General features: G+C 41.8%; 1 protein-coding gene across 10 annotated transcripts in view; it reads right to left on the bottom strand.

Annotated features, from left to right (window-relative positions):
• Nucleotides 1-20,313, bottom strand: part of LOC119658317 (fasciclin-1) — a 385,465-nt gene extending 365,152 nt beyond the window's left edge. For all 10 annotated transcript variants that reach the window (XM_038065651.1, XM_038065642.1, XM_038065646.1 and 7 more), the window contains exon 1: nucleotides 19,267-20,313. In XM_038065651.1, the coding sequence (XP_037921579.1) occupies nucleotides 19,267-19,389 (123 nt within the window). In that variant the 5' untranslated portion in view covers nucleotides 19,390-20,313. The remainder of the gene's footprint in view (nucleotides 1-19,266) is intronic.
• Nucleotides 20,314-24,440: the final 4,127 nt, after the last annotated feature.

Raw genomic sequence — 24,440 nt, 5'->3', positions numbered from 1 at the left:
CTGATCTTGGTGTTGAGACAACTGAATTTCCAGATTTTAGACAAGGTAGTGAAGGCGGTTATAGCGTTGCTAACGGACATCCGGCTCGGTTGACCGTTGGCAGAAACAACACTCCCAAGATACACAAATCAATCAACGCCCTCAATGCTCGCCCATCATATGGCCAAAGTCCATAATCCGGTAAGCAACAGATAGCATCAGCGTATTCACGATGTTTAACGAAAGACTTCATGATACATTGAACTCCTCCACATCCTCCGAAGAAGGTAACACAAAGAACTTCCCAATAATAATAAGAAATACCGGGGACAAGATGACACCCTGGCGGACTTCGTATTCAGCCCGCGCTTCCTTTGAGATTTTACCTCGATGAAACACGTGAAATTTTGCACCATCATATGTCGCTCACATCGCTACAATCTACCTTCCTCCAAATCAAGCATGCGGCGCGAAATCTTAGGCTGAACATTAATGACGGTAAGTCGAAATGCATGGTGGCATCAAATTGGACTGACCAAACGAGAGCAGTAAGGATAGCAGAATACAACTTTGAGGCCGTCTCCTATCTAGAGTTGAAAATCACAACCGATAATATTTGTAACGGTGAAATCTGCGAACGATTCTTTGTCGTTTTTCATCTTCAGGGCTTCTGTTATTTACATTTCCACCTTACGAAGGACTTTGGATAGCTTAATTATACCATCTCACCTGATTGGCAGAGAGTATTCCATGCCAACAAGGTAATGGTCTGAGTCTATATTGGCCCCCTTATAAGTTTTGATGTTCATCAAGGCTGAAAGGTAGCGGCATTCAACGTGGTTAGTTTGGTTGGAAGTGGTCCCATCTGGAGGGACTCATATTGGTTTGTGCACCGTTTTCCGCGCAAACCAGGTACTTCCAACAACCATTTTGTGCGACACTGATAGTTAAATAATCCAGTGTCTGTTGGCAATGAAAGTTTTGTTCAGGTTATAGGAGTCAATGCATCTCCTGAAGCAAGGCTCTATCTTTACTTTGTTGTTAAAATCTCAAAGTACGCTTTTGATATCATTCCCGGGGACAAGTTTCGATTGTTCGCAGAAGGTTCACTTTACAGTTTCCGCTGCAGAGGCGTGTACTTCGTACTTTGCCTCGGAGGAGAAGAAGGCGTGGCTGTTTCATTATGTTTTCAAAGCCGATAAAAGCAGTGTGGCTGATCACATGTTAGGTCTTCCTTGAAAGGTTTTCAGACCTACTCGACCTCCAATCTCGGGGACCAGCTAACATCATTTGAAGACGCCGAACAGAGGCATTTTTTATGGCTAGTTTTGGATACAAGCAAATCTGTTCAATACTGGGAAAGAATTCGCTATTCGCCACTCAGTTTGATTTTCATCAGTAAATATTCACTAAACATCTCTTTAGTGAGGTGAGATCACATCATCTTTAGAGAAAATATCACCTCATCGTTCATGTGATGTTCTATCATCATATATTAAATTCGGCAGCTGATACTATAAAATAAAATTTTTCACCAAAGTGTTCTACATTTCAAGCGTAAAATGTAGGTATGAATGAAAATTGAACCTTCCATCCAGTAGTAGGAAAAAAGCAAAATATGCTCATATATTATAAAAAATTATTTTCACATGCAAAGGACAGGGAATAATTACCCTTGCGAACTAGCATTACTTATCACTGAGAAGTATGCATTTTCTATTGCTTTGCTCGGCATTGCAAAAGAAATCCATAGTTAAAAGTTATCACGCACAAACTAGAAATTATTTCTTCACGCCAAAATGTGCCAAGAGAGCAGAGAATGTTGACCCTAACAGTTTCGTAAGCAGCAGTGCTGGAGGAACGGTGTGATACATTACAATATTACTCAGTGATGTTTAGTGATGTTTTGTATATTACGAAACATTACTTGTCATAAGAATAGTACTATTATCACTCTTCTATTGGTTGGGGATGAAGTGAGATTGTGATGTTAACTGATGTTATGATATTTGGCGATGTTTGAATCACGCTCGACTATGATAATGTGTTAATACATTTTAAGATGATATCACTTTTGTGATATTACATACATCACCTACCCATCTTTATGATAAGTGGTGGCGACAGTGAGTCGCTCCTCACAAGCAGGATAAATCGTTAACGATAACGACGTTAGCATATGATTTCCGTAGCTTATGATGATTCGTCGTATCAGTTCAGTATAAAACAAAATTGCTGATAGCGAGTGTGATGCAGACAGAGAAATTGCATGTAGAGCTCATTATTATAGAAAATATTTCTACATATTTAGATTATTCATTCATTTATGTATGTAATGTTTTGAAATCTATCAACTCAGTTAAGAACATATTTCATGTTCAAAAACAGATTCCTACCTCGAGCAATTATTGGATGATCATCTCATCGACTAACGTTTCCATCTAAATGTTGCCTTAAACTCGTGCCTTCGAGGAAACATACATACGCACTATGTGTCGATTAGTTCATCTGTGGTATATGAGGTGCATGCTCATCTCGCATTCCTGAATGATATGCAATTACATGTGGTTATCAGAAATGCATTTGGCATGCTGCTTACATACACTTGGTCATTTAACAATTACGACGAATGTATAGCTAAAACCTTCCGTGCTGTGGGCTCATATCCGTTACCAGCCAAGCACTTAGAATTCCTGTCAATCATTGTACAGATAAACTATTGTGGTATGTACGGTCAAGAATGGCAATTTAACTTCAGGCCATCCATAAATAAATCGTTGGCATGCATTATGAATATTTATAATACGGAGATGTTACAGAAACTAGCCGAGCACCGACAGTCAGGAGCAAGGTATCAATTTACGATAATACCTTTTTGGAATTTTTAACCATTTCGAACTGGTGCCACTCGTTTTAATTGCAGGAACCTAAACAATAGCAGGAACAGAACGACAGGTCACATAACCGGTTGTGGAAAATTCTTGATCCTTAGTGAAAGATAAAACTGACTCCACGCACCATAACATTGAAAGTGCATTCAAATGACCATCGCGGGTTATGTAAGGTCATATCACTAGGGTGAGTAACCCACTATTATGTAGTTCCATTCTTGGGTCATAGTCCGTTTCTCGATTTCCTCTCAATTAATCAATGGGAACGTATTCGATGCAAAGGCCACAAATCATAATAATTGACCCCATTGATATGTTAGGCAGATCGCTTTATGCGGCACAACAAAAGGCCAGCTATTTCGATTACTCGAAGCTAAATACCTGGCAATGACGATTTGGTTATCATTAGGACCGGCTCAATAATAAAACCACATTCGTCTTCACATGCCAGGGCTAACTAAGCAACAGACCAACATAAAATATGGTTTAGTAATAGGGAGCCATTGTGTTATTGCGGAATGAATACAGCAGATATCCTCCTATTATGGAAGGGACTCCACAATAAGTTGGTGGTCTCTCCCCGATTCGAGTTCATCAAAAAGATTTCGCTGCTGATGTATGGTGGAATATTGATGTTTTTATTTGCCAATTTTACAATCACACAAACAATATGTCGACTTTTGGCCCCTTTCGCCTAAACCCTGCATTTTTTCTTCAAGCTCCTTTTTCAATTTTTTCGACCCCACGCCACTTTGCCCCGAGATTGAATTAGACATTTTTTTTCTTTTTGCGGAATGTCCTCATTTACAGAGATACGGTAACTTTAAGTTTTTATCAGATTCCAGACTGAAAAGGGTTGAGAAATAAAAAATCTACAGATACCAGTAGCTATGGATCCAAAGAAAGTAATTGGGATGGATTTAAAGATGCTTTCGTCAAATCTGCTTAAAAAACTTAAGGCGGGGATTTGTGTAAAAATAAAGAACAGACACCATGACATCAGGGACCACGTGACGCAAAACATCATAGCAAAGAGTATCCAGCGATGAAAAGAAGTTCAATTTGATAGGAATCTAATTTCGTTCACTTACAAAAATATAATCCCATTTTCATTGCTAACCGAAAAGAATTTACGTTGACCTGAAAGGGCGTCCAAGTAAAAAAAAAAATAATAACTAGAGCGGGGGGAACCGGAAATTATTACCCCTTTATTCGCTGGAAAGGAACGATGTACAAAAAATTAAAATTAATAAATAAAAAGAAAGGAAAGTATCTTTTTCAATGATTAATTCTAGGACGAAAGAAGGATTCAGAGAAACTCGGTTGGGGGGCGTTTTAGCACCGATATAGCTTTAGCATCGGGAGCTAAAAGTGTTGGAGATATTGAACTCTGCTAAGCAAACCTCGAAAATATGCACGATACGTTCATTGTATGACTCATTGCGAAGGGTAATGTCAAAAAAGAATGACATTAATTAAACAGCTTGAAAGGAATACATATAACAAAGAAGGTTCTCTTTGAAGAGATTAAGACTATAGAAGCGGGTAAGTAGTCCACATCCAGTCACAGCTGCAAAAGGGAGATCAAGCACTATTCAAAGAGGTTTCTAACGAGAGCTAGTAGGCAGGTTCAGGAACTGAGTTCCAAACACTCAGCCCTTAATGTACGAGCCTCTGATAAGGCTGTGGAAACGGCTTCATGCTTACGATACTTGCAAGCTTTGGGAATCCCAAGTCAAGAAATGCGCGAATTTGTTGTGGGAGATGACTTTTCATAGATATTTTCTTCTGAGGTCTGAAAAAGCCGGCTAACTGCATACGAAGTGCAGAGCTGTCTGATCGGGCCATCCTGATTTTCTAGAAGTCCAACGATGGTTTCCATTCCACTGTCATCCTTGCTTTCAAGAATTTCTTTATAAAAATCGAGTGTATTCTTATAACTCCCTCCTTCAGATGGATGATTTGACGTCAAAATTCTAGTTTGGTCCCACCATTCACCCACGGAGGCAGGAATATCTGGCAATCTCTACATTATCAAGGATGTTAAAGTGTCACAAGCATTTCGTTGAGCTGACCAAGTTTGAACAATTTCTTGCGGGAGATCCACATCAACTGGCTTGATATATATGGTGACCAATATCCCCCAAATGGAGCGTAGCCTACGCCGCATCATTGCCGGTTTGGACGTTTTCCTTAGTTTCGCTTTTGTTTTTATTTTCGGTGTATTTTTAACTCACGAATTCTATGAACGGCTTAAATTTGATTCAATGATTGATGAAATTCGATATGATTACGAATTAATTCTTTAAATAATAAGCAAACTTGCGTTGGAAAATTAGGACATTTATAGGCTGGCGGAGGTTATTGTATTTGCGTTTCAGATCCGTCCCATTGTGAACGCCTCGCACCATGGTAGTTGATAAGGGAATTTTCTTATATCATCATCATCACCATCAACGGCGCAACAACCGGTATCCGGTCTAGCCTGCCTCGAAACACCCCGGATTTGCGCCGAGGTCCACCAATTCGATATCCCTAAATTTGCCTGGCGTCCTGACCTACGCCATCGCTCCATCTCAGGCAGGGTCTACCTCGTCTTCTTTTTCTACCATAGATATTGCCCTTATAGACTTTCCGGGCTGGATCATCCTCATCCATACGCATTAAATGATCCGCCCACCGTAACCTATTCAGCCGGATTTTATCCACAACCTGACAGTCGTGGTATCGCTCATAGATTTTGTCGTTATGTAGGCTAAGGAATCGTTCAACCTCATGTAGGGGGCCAAAAATTCTTGGGATGATTCTTCTCTCGAATGCGGCCCAAAGTTCGCAATTCTTCTTGGGAAGACCCCAAGTCTCCGAGGAATACATAAGGACTAGCAAGATCATTGTCTTGTACAATAAGAGCTTTGACCCTATGGTGAGACGTTTCGACCGAAACAGTTGTTGTAAGCTGAAGTAGGCCCTGTAGGCTGCCAACAACCGCACGCGGAATTCATCATCGTAGCTGTTATCGGTTGTGAAGAAATTATCAACTATCACAAAATTGTAGTCCCCTATCTTTATTTTTCCCGTTTGACCAGTACGGTTTAATGGTGTTGGTTGGTTAGTTTTTGGTGCTGACGTTCCCACCATATATTTTGTCTTGCCTTCATTGATGTGCAGCCCAAGATCTCGCGTCGCCTGCTCGATCTGCATGAAGGCAGTTTGTACGTCTCGAGTGGTTCTTCCCATGATGTTGATATCGTCAGCATAGGCCAGTAATTGGGTGGATTTGAAGAGGATAGTGCCTCTCGCATTTACATCGGCATCGCGAATCACTTTCTCCAGGGCCAGGTTAAAGAGGACGCATGATAGGGCATCTCCTGGTCGTAGACCGTTATTGATGTCGATTGGTCTTGAGAGTGATCCTACTGCCTTTATCTGGCCTCACACATTGGCCAGGGTCAGCCTAGTCAGTCTTATCAATTTTGTCGGGACACCAAATTCTCTCATGGCCGTGTACTGTTTCACCCTGGCTATGCGATCATAGGCGGCTGGTCGATGAATAGATGGTGCAACTGGTGTCCATATGCTAACAGTTTTTCCATCGCTTGCCGCACAGAGAAAATCTGGTCTGGGGCTGATTTGCCTGAAGTGAAGCCTCTTTGGTATGGGTCAATGATTTTGTGGGCGTATGGGGCTATCCGACCTAGCAAGATAGAAGAGAATATCTTATAGATGGTACTCAGCAAAATTAAGAGACTGCCACTATATGGTACCTAGGGACCGAAATACCTTCCATACCGATATTCTTTCAAATAAAGTTAAAATAGTATATTACTATAATTGTTAGTAATTGGCTGCAAAACCCCCCTTAAGTTCACCCTAGTACCACGAAATGTAGTAATATAGGCTACAACATAGAGCGTGTTCCTGCCAGGTTTGGTGCAAATCGCACTGCCACTAACAAAGTTATAATAATAGGTCAAAGTTCTCGTTTCTTTACAAATTGAAGACTATGAATGTCAATATCACGCAAAAGTGGGTACTCTCACATAATATACGCATATATTACGTGCTGGTCCTAGTGACAATTTCTCCTGAACTATTGTCTCTTTTTTTTACTTTGCTTTGAATATAATGAAAGAATCGCAGCTAATTTGGTTGAATTGAGGACTCACTCTTCCCCTCTTTCTCTCTAAGCCTGCAGAACTCTCACTAACTGGGGATATCCTCTATTTAAGAAGCTGAGAATGTCAACGCAGGGAGGGAACCCCAAAGGCCGCGCCTCAGTGTACATCTCAAGTAGGAAAAGCATCGAATGAGAATGCGATCCGCCGCGGCTCTTCTCTCTCGATCGAGGTACTCGGGTCTGGAGTTTTACGGCTCTACCCGGCGGTCTAACCATTATTTTCTTTGCGTAATTCCCAGGTCCCGTGTCTGTTGATTTTTTCAGGTTCCGGTGTGGACCCCCCCTCCTGCATCGGTTAAGAACAGGTGAAATTTTATTAAATGGCACGTGAATGATCGAAGTCGTTAAAGGACCCCCTAGCATAGAGCCAAATCAGCACGGATCAAAAGAAAACTTCAGTCAATTTTGGGATAGCCTCTCCCACTTGGTTCTGTACAGCCACCAAGGATGGTTTAACTATCTACCAAACCCATTAAGTCGTTACTACCTATTATCTGACAAACTACTTTACGATGAATTGTAGGAAAAAGTGCTTTGCCCACAGAAATGAAAGGATTACAATAGTAAATAAAATGCAAAATGGTGTCTATGATAACGAGGAAGAAGAGGGATAAATACGATTTGTTGTGCCCAAATGTCTGAAAATTCCATACACATAAGTATTTTTTCCAATGAATATAACGGCAAATGAAGGAAGAATTAGGGTGCCAAACATCTGGCAAAACTTTGTATTATTTAATAAATTGACTATGCGGCGAAAGCAGGCGGCCTCCCAACTGTTCTACGAAAGGCTGAGCTTTGCTAGAAATTTACCAAAATGGCATCCAGAAGCTAAATGCTTCAGGTGTGAAGCCAACAGGAAGCTATCGGTGCACGACTGATCTATTCGCAAAAAAACTGTTTTAATTTGGGCTATTATTTTCTGCTAATAAAAACAGGGTTTACACCAAATTTTCCAGTATTGTACCCTATTGTATTTTAATGTAGTCCTGAGCGGAACTTACGTATTTTTTTCAGTGTATTTTCAAAATTTCATACTTGACATCGGGATAGGATAAGACGCGGATGTCGTATGGATGTATTATTTTCCTTCCAGATTTTTTGACAGAATAAATTTTGATGTGCGTTATGTCTGCAGTTTTCAACTAATAACTCTTGATGGATTTTTCTAAATGCTTTAACGGAGACTTTTTTTTGACACCGTGCACGGTTATTTAGGGAAGTATTCTTGATATCACCCTGCCCTTTGAATATAAAGAATTCATTTATGCGTTCAGGTTTATAGTTCCAAAACCATCAATTTCCATACCATTGTCTAAACCGTATCCAAATTAAGTGCGTGTGACCAATAGACAAGTATTTAGTAAATCGATTTTAATAATGCTTCTTCTACGCCAATGAATAATTAATGGTGAAGAGTAGTGAGTACAAGTGGGTGAATACCCTCCCCGAAACCAGGAAATCGATGATCTTTTGGGGGCAAATTTTCCTTAATCCCGCGCTCATTCCAATTCAGTTGTGTGAGAGGTCCTGAAATGGCGATACATATCTACCAAATAAGGAAAATTACGTTTGCTTTTCAAACTGACTAAAGTTTTTATTACTTTCCGAAACCGGACAAATAAAGAAATCCAAAGCCATATTAATTAAATATTCGATTTCCTATCCTATTTAATTGTACGATTTTGATATGGAATCCAAACTCAAGCTAAACTACACTACAAGGATTATCTAGGACCGTCAGTAATGATTATCTTTCATACTCCCTAATAGATTGGGGAAATGGGACGTATCATAATTTCAAACACTTAGGCTCCATACTCTGACGTATTTGTTAAGACGGTTTCCTTTCTGCGTAACTCGCAGGCTTTTGAGAATTTCAGGACGTTTGTTAAAAGCAAAGGATTACAAAGCTCCCACGCCAACTTTTCCCAGGTGATAACAATAATTTGAGAAGTGTCCTATTCTTATCCTATAGAGTTTTCATCCCCCTTCTTCTAAGGGTTAATACGAATGTTACTTTAGGGCCTCAAGTGTCTTCAAAAATATTCTCGGCTGCTGACAGTAGATAAAGTTTCTTAATTCGGCCATAAAAATTCTTACAATTTCGACCTTGAAAACAAACTTAGCTTTCATAGAGAAAATATTGGAAATGATCTCCTGAGATGAATCTGCGACTTATCTCCATTTTATCACAATTATGAGCTTCACAGTTTACAAAGTTCCTTTGTTTGCGAGAAATTAGTTCTTGGAGTTATGATTATCGATCGGGACTTAGGATGGACAAGAAACACGAAAATGTAATTACTCTGATACCCGTGCCGCACTTCAATACTTGTGAGAAAGTCGGAGGTTAATGCTCAACCTTAAACACCTCCTTCACAAAAGATACCGAAAGGTCAGATTTCCAGGCGATTATAATGAAAGTTTGATCAAATCTAAATGTTATGTACACATGCCTACGTTCACCTAACAATTAAAATAAATGAGCGGAAAATTATACTCTCCGATGTCAGTTTAAGACACCTGTAGCATTCGGGCGGGTCTCCATTGGAATAAAAAGAAGAAAATGACTCTGTTGGTGGATCCCATTGACAATAATTGCAAGAATAAATTAAGAAAGCAAGCAAGCCGAAATGTATTCCAGAATAAATTGTTCTAGGTTCAGATACCTTGTCAGGAGCCAGCGAAGCATGAATAGCGGTTGATGTATCTTTTCTAAATTGTCGAAAAATATGCACTGAGGGATACGCAGAAAGCGTGGTTGGCGAATTTCTAGAAAGTCTGGGGTAATGTTTTCAAAGTTCAAAGTACTTCGAAACCGATAGGCAAAATGAAGAAGTTTTCCAACTTAACCAATAGACCGAGAAAAGATTAGCTCAATCGAAATTGGAAAAATAAATTTTCTTGTTACTCTTTTCTTCGAGGTTTTCTGGAGAATATAAGGCGTTTTAAAAGAAACTTGGTTTCCATCTATAATACCCAATTTTCTCCAAAATGATTATATTTTTCGATACCAAATTCCGTCAACCCACATGCATGCATGCAGATGGAACGTTTATGTATCGAGTTCATGTAAGGATGAACCGAAGTACCAAGCACTCAGACAACAGTAAGTCAATTGTACTATTCCCAAGCTAATCAAAAACATCCGCCACCGAAGTTGAATCCCAAACACAAAGTGTAATTTTCAGCATTGATCGACTCGCTACAGAATCGTCAAAAGAGCAGGAACATTATATTCCTTAGCTTCATTTATCGCTAATAAACTTACTGTCCATCAACATAAACCTATGCAAAGAGGACGTGCTTAGTAATGGTATCACGTATATCCACTGTATTACAAATACGTTAAACCCAAAAATATGGTTATCCTCTAATAAATAGTATAATAATTTGTGATATTCCGATGGAAATTATGTGGTCATCAATAACTCCGCCGTAGCCGGTCCCAAACCCGGTTATGAAAGGAGGAGGGATAGATAGCTTCAGTCTGAATGGCTGTACGCCACCGCGGCGTCTCACGGAGTAGGTGAGGAAAATGCAGGAACTTTGCAGTCTTGCAGATTACTCACTGAGGAAGTTATTCGCACACCTGGCAGTTAGGTATAAAATGCAAATCCACCTATGAGAAGAAGAAGGAACTTAAGGTCCGGTACGGATAACCGGCGGAAGTCGTCTGACTTAGTGACTGGGTCGGGCTCCCGTAATGGACAGCACGCGTCGAAACCGCTAGTTGTGGGGCGGTTCGACGTCTAGGTGCCACGACGACCAGGCTTCGCCTGCTGCAGCAGTTTCGCCACAATCTGTGGCGACCACTTCAGCAGTTTCGCGTAGGCAGCGGATGAAGTGGACTGAAGAAATGAACCTCTTCAACATCCGCTCCTACTATGAAATAACGGCGGGGGCGGGTACAACATCTTATCGCCCCTTGTTCCACCAGAGATTCGTCGAGCGTGTCGTGCAATTCGTGCACGTCACTGTACAGCGAGTCGTAGACCAGTACCGCTTTATAACTCGGAGCGACACAATCCCGGCCATCATCAGGGAGCGTGTTCGACTTGAGGTCATCGGGGAAACTGGTGACCGAGAGCCGATGGGGGCAGAAGCGGCGGCATCAACAACACCACGCCGCATTGCAGGTAACTGTTTCAGTACCCGCCGAAGCACTCTTCTCCAGCTGAGGTTCGGGACGAATTCCAAAGAGCGTGTATAGATTTCTCGGATATGGATCCTTTGCATAGACCAGGTATCTCCAGGTTCTATGCATCTCCAGCAACTCCGGGAATTCTATCTCAAATCTATGATGAGATTGCATCTCGGCTGTGTGCTGATATGTCACTGCTGCAACTACAATCACTTGTGTATTGTGATGCAGTTACGGCTATCAGATTGTACGGTCAGAAGATTCGCTTTCGTGTTATTGGTTTGAGTGGCCGAAGAGTTCCACCATAGTAAATTCGTCTGGAACGTCGGCGGGACTCACTTAGGCAGGACATTGCTAAATTGATCCAGATCAGCACAGGTAATGCCAGCAGACGGATGAGAAATAAAGTGCAGAGGGTTTACAGAAACTATGCCATCCCCAGTGAGACACCCGTAGTTGAAATTCTGGATACACTAAAGCAGAAACTTTGTCATATGCAGTCGGTTACGACGGTATGGCAAAAGTCCAGACGTGTGCAGAATGCAAGATATGCAAGGAACCAGCAGAACTTTTCATATCTCCCTTTCATATCCCAACAGAGTGTCCAGACAGTACAGTTTTCGGTGACGGAAGCGCCATGCCCAGCATGCTGAGTGGATCACCGCGGAAGGCACCCGCCATGTGAATGCGCCTGGCGTGGATTTTGCGGATGTTACCGAAAAGGAAATTCGACGATTACTTGCTTACCAACCCTCTACAAATTCATAACGTCTATCCTGTCCGAGAAGCAGAAGCGCTGACGAGTTGGGTCAAGGGATTGCAAGGATCAACTCATTATCAACTCGGTAGATGAAGGACAAGTAACTAGAGGGCAGATAAACCTCTTTAGTTGCTATATCGATTATGCCAAGGCTTTCGGTAGCATCTCGCATACCTGGCTAATCGATGTCCTACATCTGTATAGCATTGATCCGAAACTAATAAAGTTTTTGGCGAAAGTAATGAAAGGGTGGTATACCACCTTATCAGTGCGTGCATCTGAGGGTGATAATACCTCAGAGCCCATCCGTATACGGAGGGGCATCTTTCAGGGGGATTCATTGAGCTCCCTTTGGTTTTGTATTGCACTGAACCCTTTTTCATGGCTACTAAATGATGCTAGAGGGCATGGTTTTGCAATAAAGTATGGCCTACGTGCTAAGTGCGAACTTACACACTTGATATATCAAGCTGTATGCTGGTACTGACGACCATCTTACAAGTCCGTTGCGAATAATAGATATGTTCAGCCGTGATATTTGGATGAAGTTTGGATTAGACAAGGTCATCACGAGCCGCATGCCGGACATATCATTAGTGGCCTCAACATCGAAGCTATGACCGAGACAGACTTCTAAAAATGCCTAGGAATTCTGCAAGGAACCCATGCTCGAGTTGGTGCTTTGAAGGACGCTCTGCTGTACGAATTTCTGCGACGTGTAGCTGTTGCTGATCGCATCTCTCGGGGAAGAATAAAATAAGCGCGTTGAATGTATTCGCTATCCCTTCACTGGCTTATGCATTCGGAATATTGCCGTGGGCGAAGACCGATCTGGAAAACGGCCAGCGGCGGATATGGACAACTATGTGCAAATTCCGAATACATCATCAAAAATCTGCCATGGAGCGGATGAACCTGTCTCGGGACATCGGAGGTAGGGGCGTGGTTGACGTGATGGCACAACATCATCGCCAAGTCGGCTCGCTGCGTGCTTATTTTTACAGCAAAGACCAGGCAAGTCCCTTACATGCGGCTGTATGTAAGGCAGACTGTGGGTGCACTCCACTTAACTTGAAGCACTGATCTTTCAATCCTCTGAGTGGGATGAAGTCGGACCAAGAGCGGATCGATGAATGGAAGTCGAAGGCAATGCACGGTTCATACGGGAATTGTCTGGGGTGTTCTTTGCTGAGACGGAGGAGTTCATGTGTGCAATTCAGGGTGGTCGCTACCCGAGCTTATAAAAAGCTCACCATAAAAGAACGGGTGGAGAACGACCAGTGCAGAATGTCTGGTTCGGCGTTGGTCAATGCAATACATCACCAGGCATAATGCTGTATGTAAGGTTAGCCATCAAAACCTTGCATACAAACATGGGCTCGTCCGGTTTACCGATATGCGCTGCAAGCAGTATTCGATAGTTCTGCTTGCAACATACTGTACATAACAAGTATGACGTACTGTTAGCTGACAAGACGGGTCGCTCCGCATATATAATTGATATTGCTGTCCCCCATAATAGCAACATCGAACGGAAATACGTGGAGAAGAAGGTGAACTATTAGCCATTGGCTCGGGAAATCAAAGAAATTTGGTGTCTCGAGTGGGTGGTTGTAGTTTCCATACTATTTTCAGCCACGGGTATTGTACCTAAATCCCTCACGGCTTCCTTTTATGTCCTGGAACTTACGCAGAGTCTGGTTCAAACCATGCAGAAGAACACCATTCTGCATACGTGTTCGATGTTGCGGAGAGTTCTCGACGGATTCACCCACTGACCTATCACCGGCCACTACCACCAGCGCCTCTTTAGTTTTTAAGCAGATAGGATCGTCCGTGCCTAAATGCTTGGCACTTAGTGCTAGTATTAGATAAAATCCCACATCTGAGATTGTGATAACTCGGAAATAACAATAATCGTTGGCGCAACAATCCAATTGGATCAGGGCCTTGAAGTGTGTTAGAGCACTTCATTCAAGACCGTGGTCATCAACAGTAGTAATAAATATGTCCTTCGTCACAAATGGAGTTGCCTTTAGACAAGATCAGATGATTTGTATAGGAACCTTTTGCCTACGTCTTTTGTTCCCCTTAGACTTCATTAGAACCAAACTTTGACAGTAGATGGGTTCATCAAGAAATTGAGGAATTAGGAAGACGTGTATAAAATAAGATACAGAATCAGGTGAACCAATTGGTTGAACTAAAACAAAAATTAAAACTATTAAAATCATATTGTGGGAAAAATGTCAATTAGCCAGGATGTGGGATCTGATAGAATATCCCGATTTCCAAAGAACATTATGTTACATTCATTGTACATGAAGCAGCCAGGACCGGGGATCTTTTCTCTCCGATCGTCTCTCCTCTTGGAATCCCAACGCACCGTGAAGCGACGTGAAAGACACTTTCTGTATTTCCAAGCCTCGCTAGCATAGAAAGAGGCTTCACTCCATAATCCACATAATCAACAGATCAGATTTTCTCTCTGTGGCAAGCGATGGAAAAACTGTTTGAATATGGCCATCAGTTGCACCATCTTTTCGTCGGCTTTAACGCCGTCTATGATAGTACAGTCAGGGTAAAACTATACACGGCCTTCTCCCATGGCCGACATCCCGACGATATTAATAAGACAAAGTAAGTTGACCCTGATCAATCTGCGAGGCCAAATAAAAGCAACATGATCACGCTCGAGACCATTCAACATTAACAACGGTCTCAGACAAGGGGATGCCCTATCACGCGTCCTCTTTAACCTGGCCCAGGAAAAAGTGATCCGATTAGAGTCCCCCAATCCGCATGGGTGGGGATGATCCCGGAAAGTCTATAAGGATAATATCTATGGTAGAAAAACATGGCTAGGACGCCAGACAACCTTCGGGGATATCGAATTGGTGAACCTCGGCGCAAAAACGGGATGTCTGGAGTTCTTTACAAAGGCAGCCCTAGACCAGATACCGATGATGATGATAGCGTAGAGACATAGAAGCGCGTAGTCGACGGCATAATTTAAAGGAGCTTCATTCAAGAGGTAGCGGGGATGTATAGTCAATTATTATTGGTAGTCAATAACCAATCTGGGTAGTTATTTCGGCCATTCCTGAACATCGAAGCGAAATATGCATCGCGCTCAATGTGAGGCCAAAAAGTCATTAAGATTTGTTACAGTGAAACTATAGAAGGTAGCCCCTTTCAGCACGAACTTCATATCTGGTTCCCTCCCTAAAGCTAATATTAGTCTTTGAACTTTCTTCTCGTAGGTGAAATCAGTCTATTTACTTTGTTCACAACCAGAGTTCACGTGCACTGAACTTCATTCATTCATCATTCCTACCTCACCTTGCAGAGAAGTTTTCAATCTTTTCCTGCATATCTTCGAAGTTGCGTTCATGGATTGGGAATTGTTTTGCCCTCACCTAGGTCTGCCTTTCTTTGCATTTATGTGAATTACTTTTGAGCCGGATTGCTGATCTCTTTATTCTTGTAGTAAGGAAGTAGCTGATAGTGTAACAATATTAAATAGCACACGAAGGGAAGGAGAAATGCCAGCTCTTTGATTGCCATTATGAACTAGAGATCTCATTTCTTTTTCATTATCAGGAGCATGTCGATCGTTTTCGAGGCCGCTACCGCCTATGCTAAATAATGACACTCGACCGCTTTCAGGAAGAGTTAATCAATTCAAATCCTTCCTCTATATATATGTCATAGGCGAGAGCCGACAGAATCCCTCGAGCCACATTCACTTCACAATGATTGACAGTAGGTGCAGATCATTGAATGATTAAAATGTGAAGCTGTCTGAGCAAGAACATCCCCCTCCTTTCCGGGAAATCGTTTCTTAGTCCATAGAAAAACCTTGGCATAAGGTACCATCTGGGAGAATAATGGCCAGATATACCAATATCCACAGTTACTTTTGCATCGTCAGACCAGTGGCTAATTGGGTCCGGCAACGTAAAAGTTCGTGAGTAAACTAACCTTGAATTTACGTAAATTCGCAATGCGAAACCATTCCGGAGACCAAAACCTCATTTATCATTTGCGGAACCTAAATGTAACATCTAGGTGAGATGGTTAAGATGGGTTCTCCGCCACGGTGCCAAAAATAGTAGAAAAGCTGGGGTGTTTCACACACGGGTCGAAACTGGTTGGGAAACTCCGACGTGAAATACTCCAATCCATGAAGGTATGAAGAGTGTTTGAATTCTGGATTCCCTTTCCTTGATCATGGCGCACAAGTCTGTACTTTTCATCAACGTTGGCGATCGAGGCGGTGTGTGCATCTATTTCTACTTTAACTTTAGTTTCTGATTTTTGGTTCTAACCTGAACCAATCTAAATAGATCATAATGCACGCGAAGTTTCGTATTTGACGTCAGAGGGACTGAAGTGCCCAAAAGGACCTTCGTGGCAAGCATTAAGACGTGCAAGAGCGTGTGGACGGGCACTTTAACAAACGGAATTGCGCGGCCAATTTTCAATCTTGGGATAGCTTTCACTCGTTATTGACAATAGTCAATCCGAATGGCCATTCTGGCTTCAACGTTTATTACGAATCGTTTTTATAATTTTAATGGTGAAACAAGCATGGGCCACAGAAAACAACAATTTCAGAACTGCATACACAGTCACGACAAAGTTTGAAGGTAGTTGCAAGTCCGTGGCGCCGATAAGGTCGTTAACTATAAGCTCTCCATACCGAAAATGAATAACTTAAAATGTGGAAGGATCACTTTGCCATAATTTCGTAAACTTTCTAGTGGATAAAATTCGCAAGCCACTGTAACATTGAAATAGAGACATCTTTACTGGCTATGTTGCAATTTCTGAAATATCTGTGGAGCTGGTTCCTCCACTTTTCCCAGAAATCTTGAAATCTGAGACCTTTTCGCCAGTAAGATATGGAAGAAAGGCATCTTTGATACAATAAGCTAGGGAGCATTTATGATCTTCTTGCTGGTGGAAGGACTACTGCCAAGTTAATTTTGGAGGGTATGAATGAAAACCTTAAACGCAGCTGATTTTCGCTGTGGATGCTCCTAAACTGAACACTTCAAATCCCTCTGGATCATTATAGAGTAATATGTAAAGTGTAGACTTTAGTCCCACCTCTTCTTTACTAACTTCAGGAAAACTTACAGTAGCAGCAAGATTGAAAGCATCTGGTGTATTCTGCACACATTCCGGAAACACGACTATTGTCCGGTAAAATATAATAGCGTAAAATGTGACACTGCATCGAAGTAAAATCTCGGAAGGATTAGAATTCTAAAGCGGGGTTCGACAGGGTTGTCAGGGTGTCACTGTAATTCTTTCTTATTGGTGGTGATGCTCATCGGTCTGAACGGAGGATGATATGGTTGTTTTCGTACATCCAAAATTCCTTACATAAGAACCCACGAAACCTTTAATATACCTGAACAGTCTTCAGTTCCCTAATTTATTATATAATATGAAGCAAATTTAAAGCAAGTCCTTTCAATACACATATTTTTCCAATTAATTAATATGCTCTATCTCCTCCGGAAGTACCATAGGTATAAGATTTAATAAATGGCGCCCAACGTGGGATTTGGAAGAATGTACGGACCTTTTGGGGCATCCTGCTTATTTGATTAGACATTATAGTACACTGCCCACAATAGCGAATAGTTGGAGGTGAAACATAAGCAACCAACAAAGCCGCTTACACTTATTCCTGCCAGCACCTTAATAACTCTCGTTTCAGGACGATAAACTACCATCTGTCTACTGGAAGTACAGAATAAACCCGAAGAGTCCTTGCCATTCATGGGAATTTTATCCGCAGAATACATGATCTCAAGTAAAATCAAACATTCTTGGGTTCCAAAACCAGTTCTCTTCAACTTTTTGAGCTGTCAAATGCATATGGTCTTGTTGAGGGATGGATGATTTAAAAATGAGAAAGACCGTATCTCAGGCAGAGCAAAAATTGAATACCAAAATTGACAACTTTCCGCTATCATAGTCCAAGGTCTTTTTCTAGAATTCCTAATATGCAATTGACTGGTGATACACCCCAGCGAATTTACGAAAGTCCCACCTGCATTGATGGATAGAGCGTCAAGGCGTTGAACACTTTAATTATCTAAGTAGCATTGTTTCCGCTGAAGTAAATGCCTCTCGATGAATTAGCTGCGCTAATTCGAACTCATCCTAAAGATCAAGTCAGCTTTCCTTTGCGCTAATATTTGCTCCTTTATCATCAGCACACCGAGAGTGGCCATGGCTGTTAATGAAAAACCCAATATTGAACAAAGAACTACGTCAGCGTACCGGCCAGACATCCATAGACTTGTCGAAGTAGCTGTGAGCAGGTCATATACCGGGAAAACTTGAATTCTCAATACTAGGATCGACAATGAATGGGCCGCAACAGAACCACTTGGTAAAGAATATTGGAGGAGAAGTGCAAGCTTCTCGGGAAGCGCATTTTCAGGAGCTTTCAACTATGGCACGTAGGCGTGGTTGACTCTTATATATACTTCACATAGGGGCTTACGGCAACCAACGATATTTCACAGTGCTGGTAGTCGGACCTAATCCTCGGTACCCGTAATACATTTCCTCTCAAAGTTCTAACGAATTACCTGCATTTGTTGCGATCGATTTTGAGATCCCAGGAGACGATAAATTTTTAGGGTAGAATTTCAAAGTCAAGGATGAAATAGTGAATTTAAATCTGAAAATTGATGTAGTGGCCCAAAGGGAAACCATAGAATTACACACCTGAGAAATCTCATTTCCGAAACCCAAGCAATGCTCCAATGCGTGGAATCCGGAAAGACACTTTGGTTACATAAGTCAAAATACCAGACTGTACGGATTTTTTTTTGCACAATATAGAAAGGAATCTTTTGACCCTTTGTCCAGTTGCGGCGAAATCCGATCTCAATAATTAGAAAAATCAAATAGCAACTCCGTGGTTTCTTATTGAATTTTTGAGCTCCTCAAATATATAAAGGGAAAATTATATTTTTCAATTAAGGGCAGACGCTTTAAATTTAATTTTTTAATATATATCAATATTTCGTGAGCCATTTGCTCCGTTCTTCGGTGTATGTTAAAATTCCTTTTTTTTCTCAATCTTTTTCCCTAGCTAGTCTGGTATTTATTTTCCACAAATCCCGATGTTTCCGTAAAAAATTGAAAAGCAGGTTGTAAAGATTTGAAAACATGAAACAGCTATTTTATGATATCCACTTAGCACGGTTATTATTGATCCAAAATAATTGTGTTTAGCCAAAACTCAATTAACAGTCGCCTTAGTAAGCAATTGTTTTACCTGTGATAAATCGGGATCATCGCGTATTTTATCCAACAGCGACTGATTTCCTTCGACGAAGGACTTCAAATTCGCCGCAATCAGCACGATCCAGAGGGCTAGTAAGCGTCGTATCATCTTCATGCTTATCAATTACGGTTCCTCTCTAAACACTTGGATAAATCTAAAAGCACTAAGCGCACACTAGTGTCAGCTGCGGAATCTTCAAGGAAGAAGTAAAAATGCACTATCTAATCACGATCACGTACAGAAGCTTGCACACTAAGCCCACTAAAAATAATCAAATATGGTTAAATCACTGCTGAATACACCGGTTACACAACTTTGATACCACTGACTACAGACCACTGATCACTACCTCACTACGTCATTAATTGCTACTGCTGCAAGGTAGCACGATCAATCCATTGAGCGACTGATCTGGAGAGTCCACTGAATTACTAAGAACCGACCAGGATTCGCTGGAGAATGCACTTCTGGGAGCTCTCTTCAACACTGCTCTTACATAAGACCACTTTTGCCGCAGCACTGGATTATACAAGAGTGTACTGCACCAACGACCATGACAACACCACTGCACCGCGAAATAAGCTCCAAGTTTACAATGCACCTTTCTAAAGCCAAACGCTCCCCTATTGCCCCATCCTTTCGGGTTCGCTTGCAAGGCTTACAGAATCAGACAGGATGTCCTTGAGTTCGAAACTGTTGAACCCACACTAGGAAAGCTGAGCAGAGAAGCACCACAACCGGACTCCACTTTCCAAACGCGTAGACTAACTAACACGGCCAACGTCGGATTCCAACTGCCCAACGGAATCGGCTAGCAAAGTCAAGGAAGCTCATACACTCGCACCGTCATCACAACAGCAATAACGTCTTTTAACTACTTTGAGTCATCGCGGCTCAAAATTCTCCTTCGTAGCCTCGTTCTCAACTCTCGCAGTTCCTATCGCTGGCAACACTTGCTCATCTGTTCCTTTATACAACAGTTAATACCCAAGCGGAACGGAAGTGCAGACGACAACCAAAAGTCAAGACAGTTCCCAAACAACTGACTCAATGGAAACGCACGGCCTCATGTGAGCCCTTCAATGAAAATCCACGCAACGGCAGAGGAATTGTACTAGAGCGCGAGCAGGGGACGCCGAGTCGTATAACAGTTCAGCCAACGCCCCTCCGCCATTCTCAGACACGCGGCGCTCAATCGAGTCATATTGGAATGGTTCCCACACGATTCCAGTTCTTGTTGGAGAATGGCGGAGCGTTGGCCGTTGGGCATGGAGGTGGCTGTTGTCTATGGAAGAAATAAACACTCTCAGCGTGAGAAGCAGCATCCATGCACAAGTGAACAGCCGCAGGACGAGGGCAGGTGAGGAGGCAACGTCTGCTGATGAGAAGAGTTCTGAACTACCTGTTGATAGCTTCGCTGCAGGTAGAAGAGAATCCGAAATGAAACTCAGGTGAGGCGTCTTCTGCAGCCATGCTTCGGTTCAAAATTAATTATTTGATTGCAGATTATTTGGCAGCGAACAATTGCGAATGGAAAAGTATAATAGCGCGCACTTTGCTTTGTGACAATGGGCCCGGCAGTCTTCACGCTCGTCTTCGCTCCGAGTTAACAAGAGGCACGGGTGCGTCTTCAATTAGATGATTGGGACTCAACCGTGATTCGTTTATTCATTCAAAGAGTTGGACATTATTTAGATTTCATGTAAGCATGGTCTTAATTCCGAGCGAAATACAGTTAGTAATTTTCTTTCTTTTCACAGGGAATGGATCATACTCGTATTAATTTTTATACGGAATGTTCGCCGGTCGTTATCTCCATCCTGCTAGTTCGTTGATCAAAATGACTATGGGGAGGACACTAAAAGTTGGAAATTTATAGAGGAGGAAAAATGATGCAGTAGTGTGGGATACCAGTGGTTTATGCGAATATGCGGTGGTGGTTTACTTTTCTACTGTGCCATCTAATGCTACAAGTGAATTAGGAAAAGGATTGTTTAAATGGAGTACGTAACTCTCTAGAACACCCATAACAAAGACGGGAAAGGATGTCTCTAGGGAACTACCCTATGTGATATGAGATATAGGTAGTAAGAGAAAAAACTGGATCCACCCAGGAGAAGCTTCTCGATTTTGAGATTTCCAAGGTGAAATATTGTAAGAGATATAGATCAGGGGAGCTTCCTGAACATCCCGAAATGTGAGAATGTGGGGAAATTCAAAGTACATAGAGCAGAAAATGCATCAAATTTGTTGAGACAAAGGTCGTGTCCGGACGGCTTAGTGGTTAAGAGCAAAAGGCTGTCGTACGGAAGGTCGCGGTTCAAATCTCACTGGCAGCAGCGGGATTTGTATCGTGATTTGACGACGGATAGCAGTCGACTCAGCTGTGGATCCAGTACCTGAGCTAAATCAGGGTAATAATCTCGGGCGAGCGCACTGCCGACTACATGACCCTACTATAGGGTACTGTAATCCTGTAGTGAACCGTTACGGTCTTGAATGAAGTGCTCTAACATACTTCAAGTCCTTGATCCAATATGGATTGTTGCGGCAACGATTATTATTATTAGGCATCGTGTTTGTAAATTATTCAAGAAAATTGAGCCATCAGGATGCTATTGACGAAGCCATGTTTGTTCGTCTTTGTCCTGTTCCGCTGCTGTAAGCTTATCGTTTGCACGCTCGTTTGTATTGCATGAAATCATGCTCTAAAAGTAAACCAATTCCAACTTCCTTAAAATCGATGAATCTTTGTTAGTAACCAACCGTATTTCAGTAGCCACTGGGGATTATTAAAACAAGAATTTAAAAGGTAAAATTCGGACTGAATCACTTATCGGCAAAGATTCGGTTTTCGATCCCATCGCCGAGAGAAGGAAGAAAAGGAGATTATCCTTATTCAACACTGATGCAAACTTTTCGTGAACATCCACTTTTAAAAAGCCATCGCGCCTCAAAATTATCTGATTTTGAGCAACCGCACCTTGGTGGGGGAGGGGTGTGGGTAAAGAAGGAGATCCCTTCTCCGTAGTGCCGCAGAAAAAAAGTGCTGCGACTATTCCCCATTGAAAAGGTGTGGTGTCTTTCGAAACGAAATAGTATCATGCCGACAATAAGCGTAGGCTCGGGAAGGAGTTCTAGGGAAGGGGCGGCCCTTGTCAATTCCTCTTGCAAATTGCCGCGATAATTGCCTCACCAATAAGCTTATTGATGATATGAAAATAACCACTTGGCTGAAATCGAAACAGTTTAAGGCAGAGGGCGGGGGTACAACCATGTGGAATCTTTCCATATCTTCTCCCTCTCTCCCTTCGGAATTCATCTTTATCGTGATGATATCAGAATGCTATGACTGCCGCAATTACCCAACCCTTTCCGTCCCCTCCCCTCTCGTGTAAAGCTGATTACGCTGAGACACTATAGTTTTCTAAGAGGAGGATCATTACCAATCGTTTTCCCCGAGCTGAAGAAAGGAGACCTGTTTCCCCTCTTCAAGATTAACAAATATAGTGTTAAGGGGGTCATCCCGTGTGAAGGTCGTCTTTTTTTGGCTTTTTTTTAGAAATTTGTTGTGGAGAACTGGATAAAGATACAAATACAAATTTTTCACCATAGATTTACTAATATCTTGAGCGTGCATAGTATTTCCAGCCCGATCGTATAATTTGTTATTGAAATACAGAACAAGTTATACACCTATCTCCAAAAAAGGTGTTTTTTCTGCTGCCACGCTAGAGGGCGCTGCGATCATCTTAAAGAAAAAAAAGCAAACGGCATTTTAACGTGCAGACTTAACTACGGTCCGCAAACTAGAATTATTAAAAAATATTAAAAGCAAAATTTTAGTGCCGTGTTAAACTTTTTTTTATGAATTTTGACGTTTTTTCACGGCTTCTTCAATGAATAAAAAAAACTACTGAATGAATCGCAATTATCCTAGTTTGCGGACCGTAGAAATATGTTCTAAATAAATCCTGAAAATTTCAATTTTTTCAATATGCAGTTTCGAGAAAAACGCATTTAAAAAGTAGAATGCGATTTTTAGTCATAAAACCTTAACTGGCCATTAATCTTCTATACCTAATCCATAAACCTTAAGTTTCTTCAAGAAACACATGTACAGCCTTGGCTTCAATTCTTGTCCTTTTAGCGAAGTCATTCCAACATCATTCGGACCAGTAAATACGAGCTCTATTACGGCGATCGACATAAATCTGTCATTTGACTTATCACGTGTTTAACACTATAATTTCCGAACGACTCCGAATATCAAAAAATCATTTTGCCAATATATTCTACAGTATATCTAGATACAACTGATGCCAAAAAAAAAATTCGATTCTGCGGATCAGACACACGGGATGACCCCCTTAATTCAATGAGAGCTTATCCCAATCTACTCCCCTTCGGACACCACCTTATCGTGGTGGGGGAGTCCGTGATAGTTTACCACTACACTAAGGGTGTCCAAGAACACATGAAGATGGAAACAAAGGATTGTAACTTTCCAAGTGTTAAGAAGTCACAGGCTTCGAATCCACCGGCAACTTTGAGAAATCAGACCGTGGCCGAGGCATGGATTTTAGTGGCCTCACCAGATTCACGGAGAAATCTGTGGAAGACAGGCCCTGAACTTCAGCGGAAACCCTGTACCCGGTGTTTACAACGCGGTGAGCCAGAACAGATAGTACAGCAATTCCCTTAATGAGAGGAATTGGAAACCTGATTATGGTCGGCGTGCGGGTGACACTGTTGCCTAACTTTCCCAAAAAACGGGTGAGGAAGGCTTGCCTGTCAGAACCTTCTCCGCCTCTGCCAGGAAAAGTGGAAGAAGGGGAAACTTGTATAGTGGGTGCAACTGATCTAATTCCGGTATGTGGAAACATACCCTCCATGCCGGAGACCTCCCAGCCGACGATAACGGAAGACACTGCGAAAGCAGGCAAAATTTTCTTGGGAATGAAAACATGGGCATGGGAAAGCGGAATTTTCGGCAGAAGGTGAGGACAATCTGCAGCAGACTTTTCAGTTGGCAGCGGTTTTCATATTAGACTGCACTTAAGTCTACAAACATAGACGTTAGTCAAATTAATTTGCAGCATGTCAAAGTCTCTTTCTCTAGAGTTGTGGGTTCGTTTAAGCAAACTCTGTGGTATTGGAGCAGT

The sequence above is a fragment of the Hermetia illucens genome, chromosome 5 (genome assembly GCF_905115235.1).
Source record: "Hermetia illucens chromosome 5, iHerIll2.2.curated.20191125, whole genome shotgun sequence".
Classification (NCBI taxonomy): domain Eukaryota; kingdom Metazoa; phylum Arthropoda; class Insecta; order Diptera; family Stratiomyidae; genus Hermetia; species Hermetia illucens.
The sequence above is the reverse complement of the archived record's forward strand: the minus strand, read 5'-3'. Positions and strand labels throughout refer to the sequence as shown.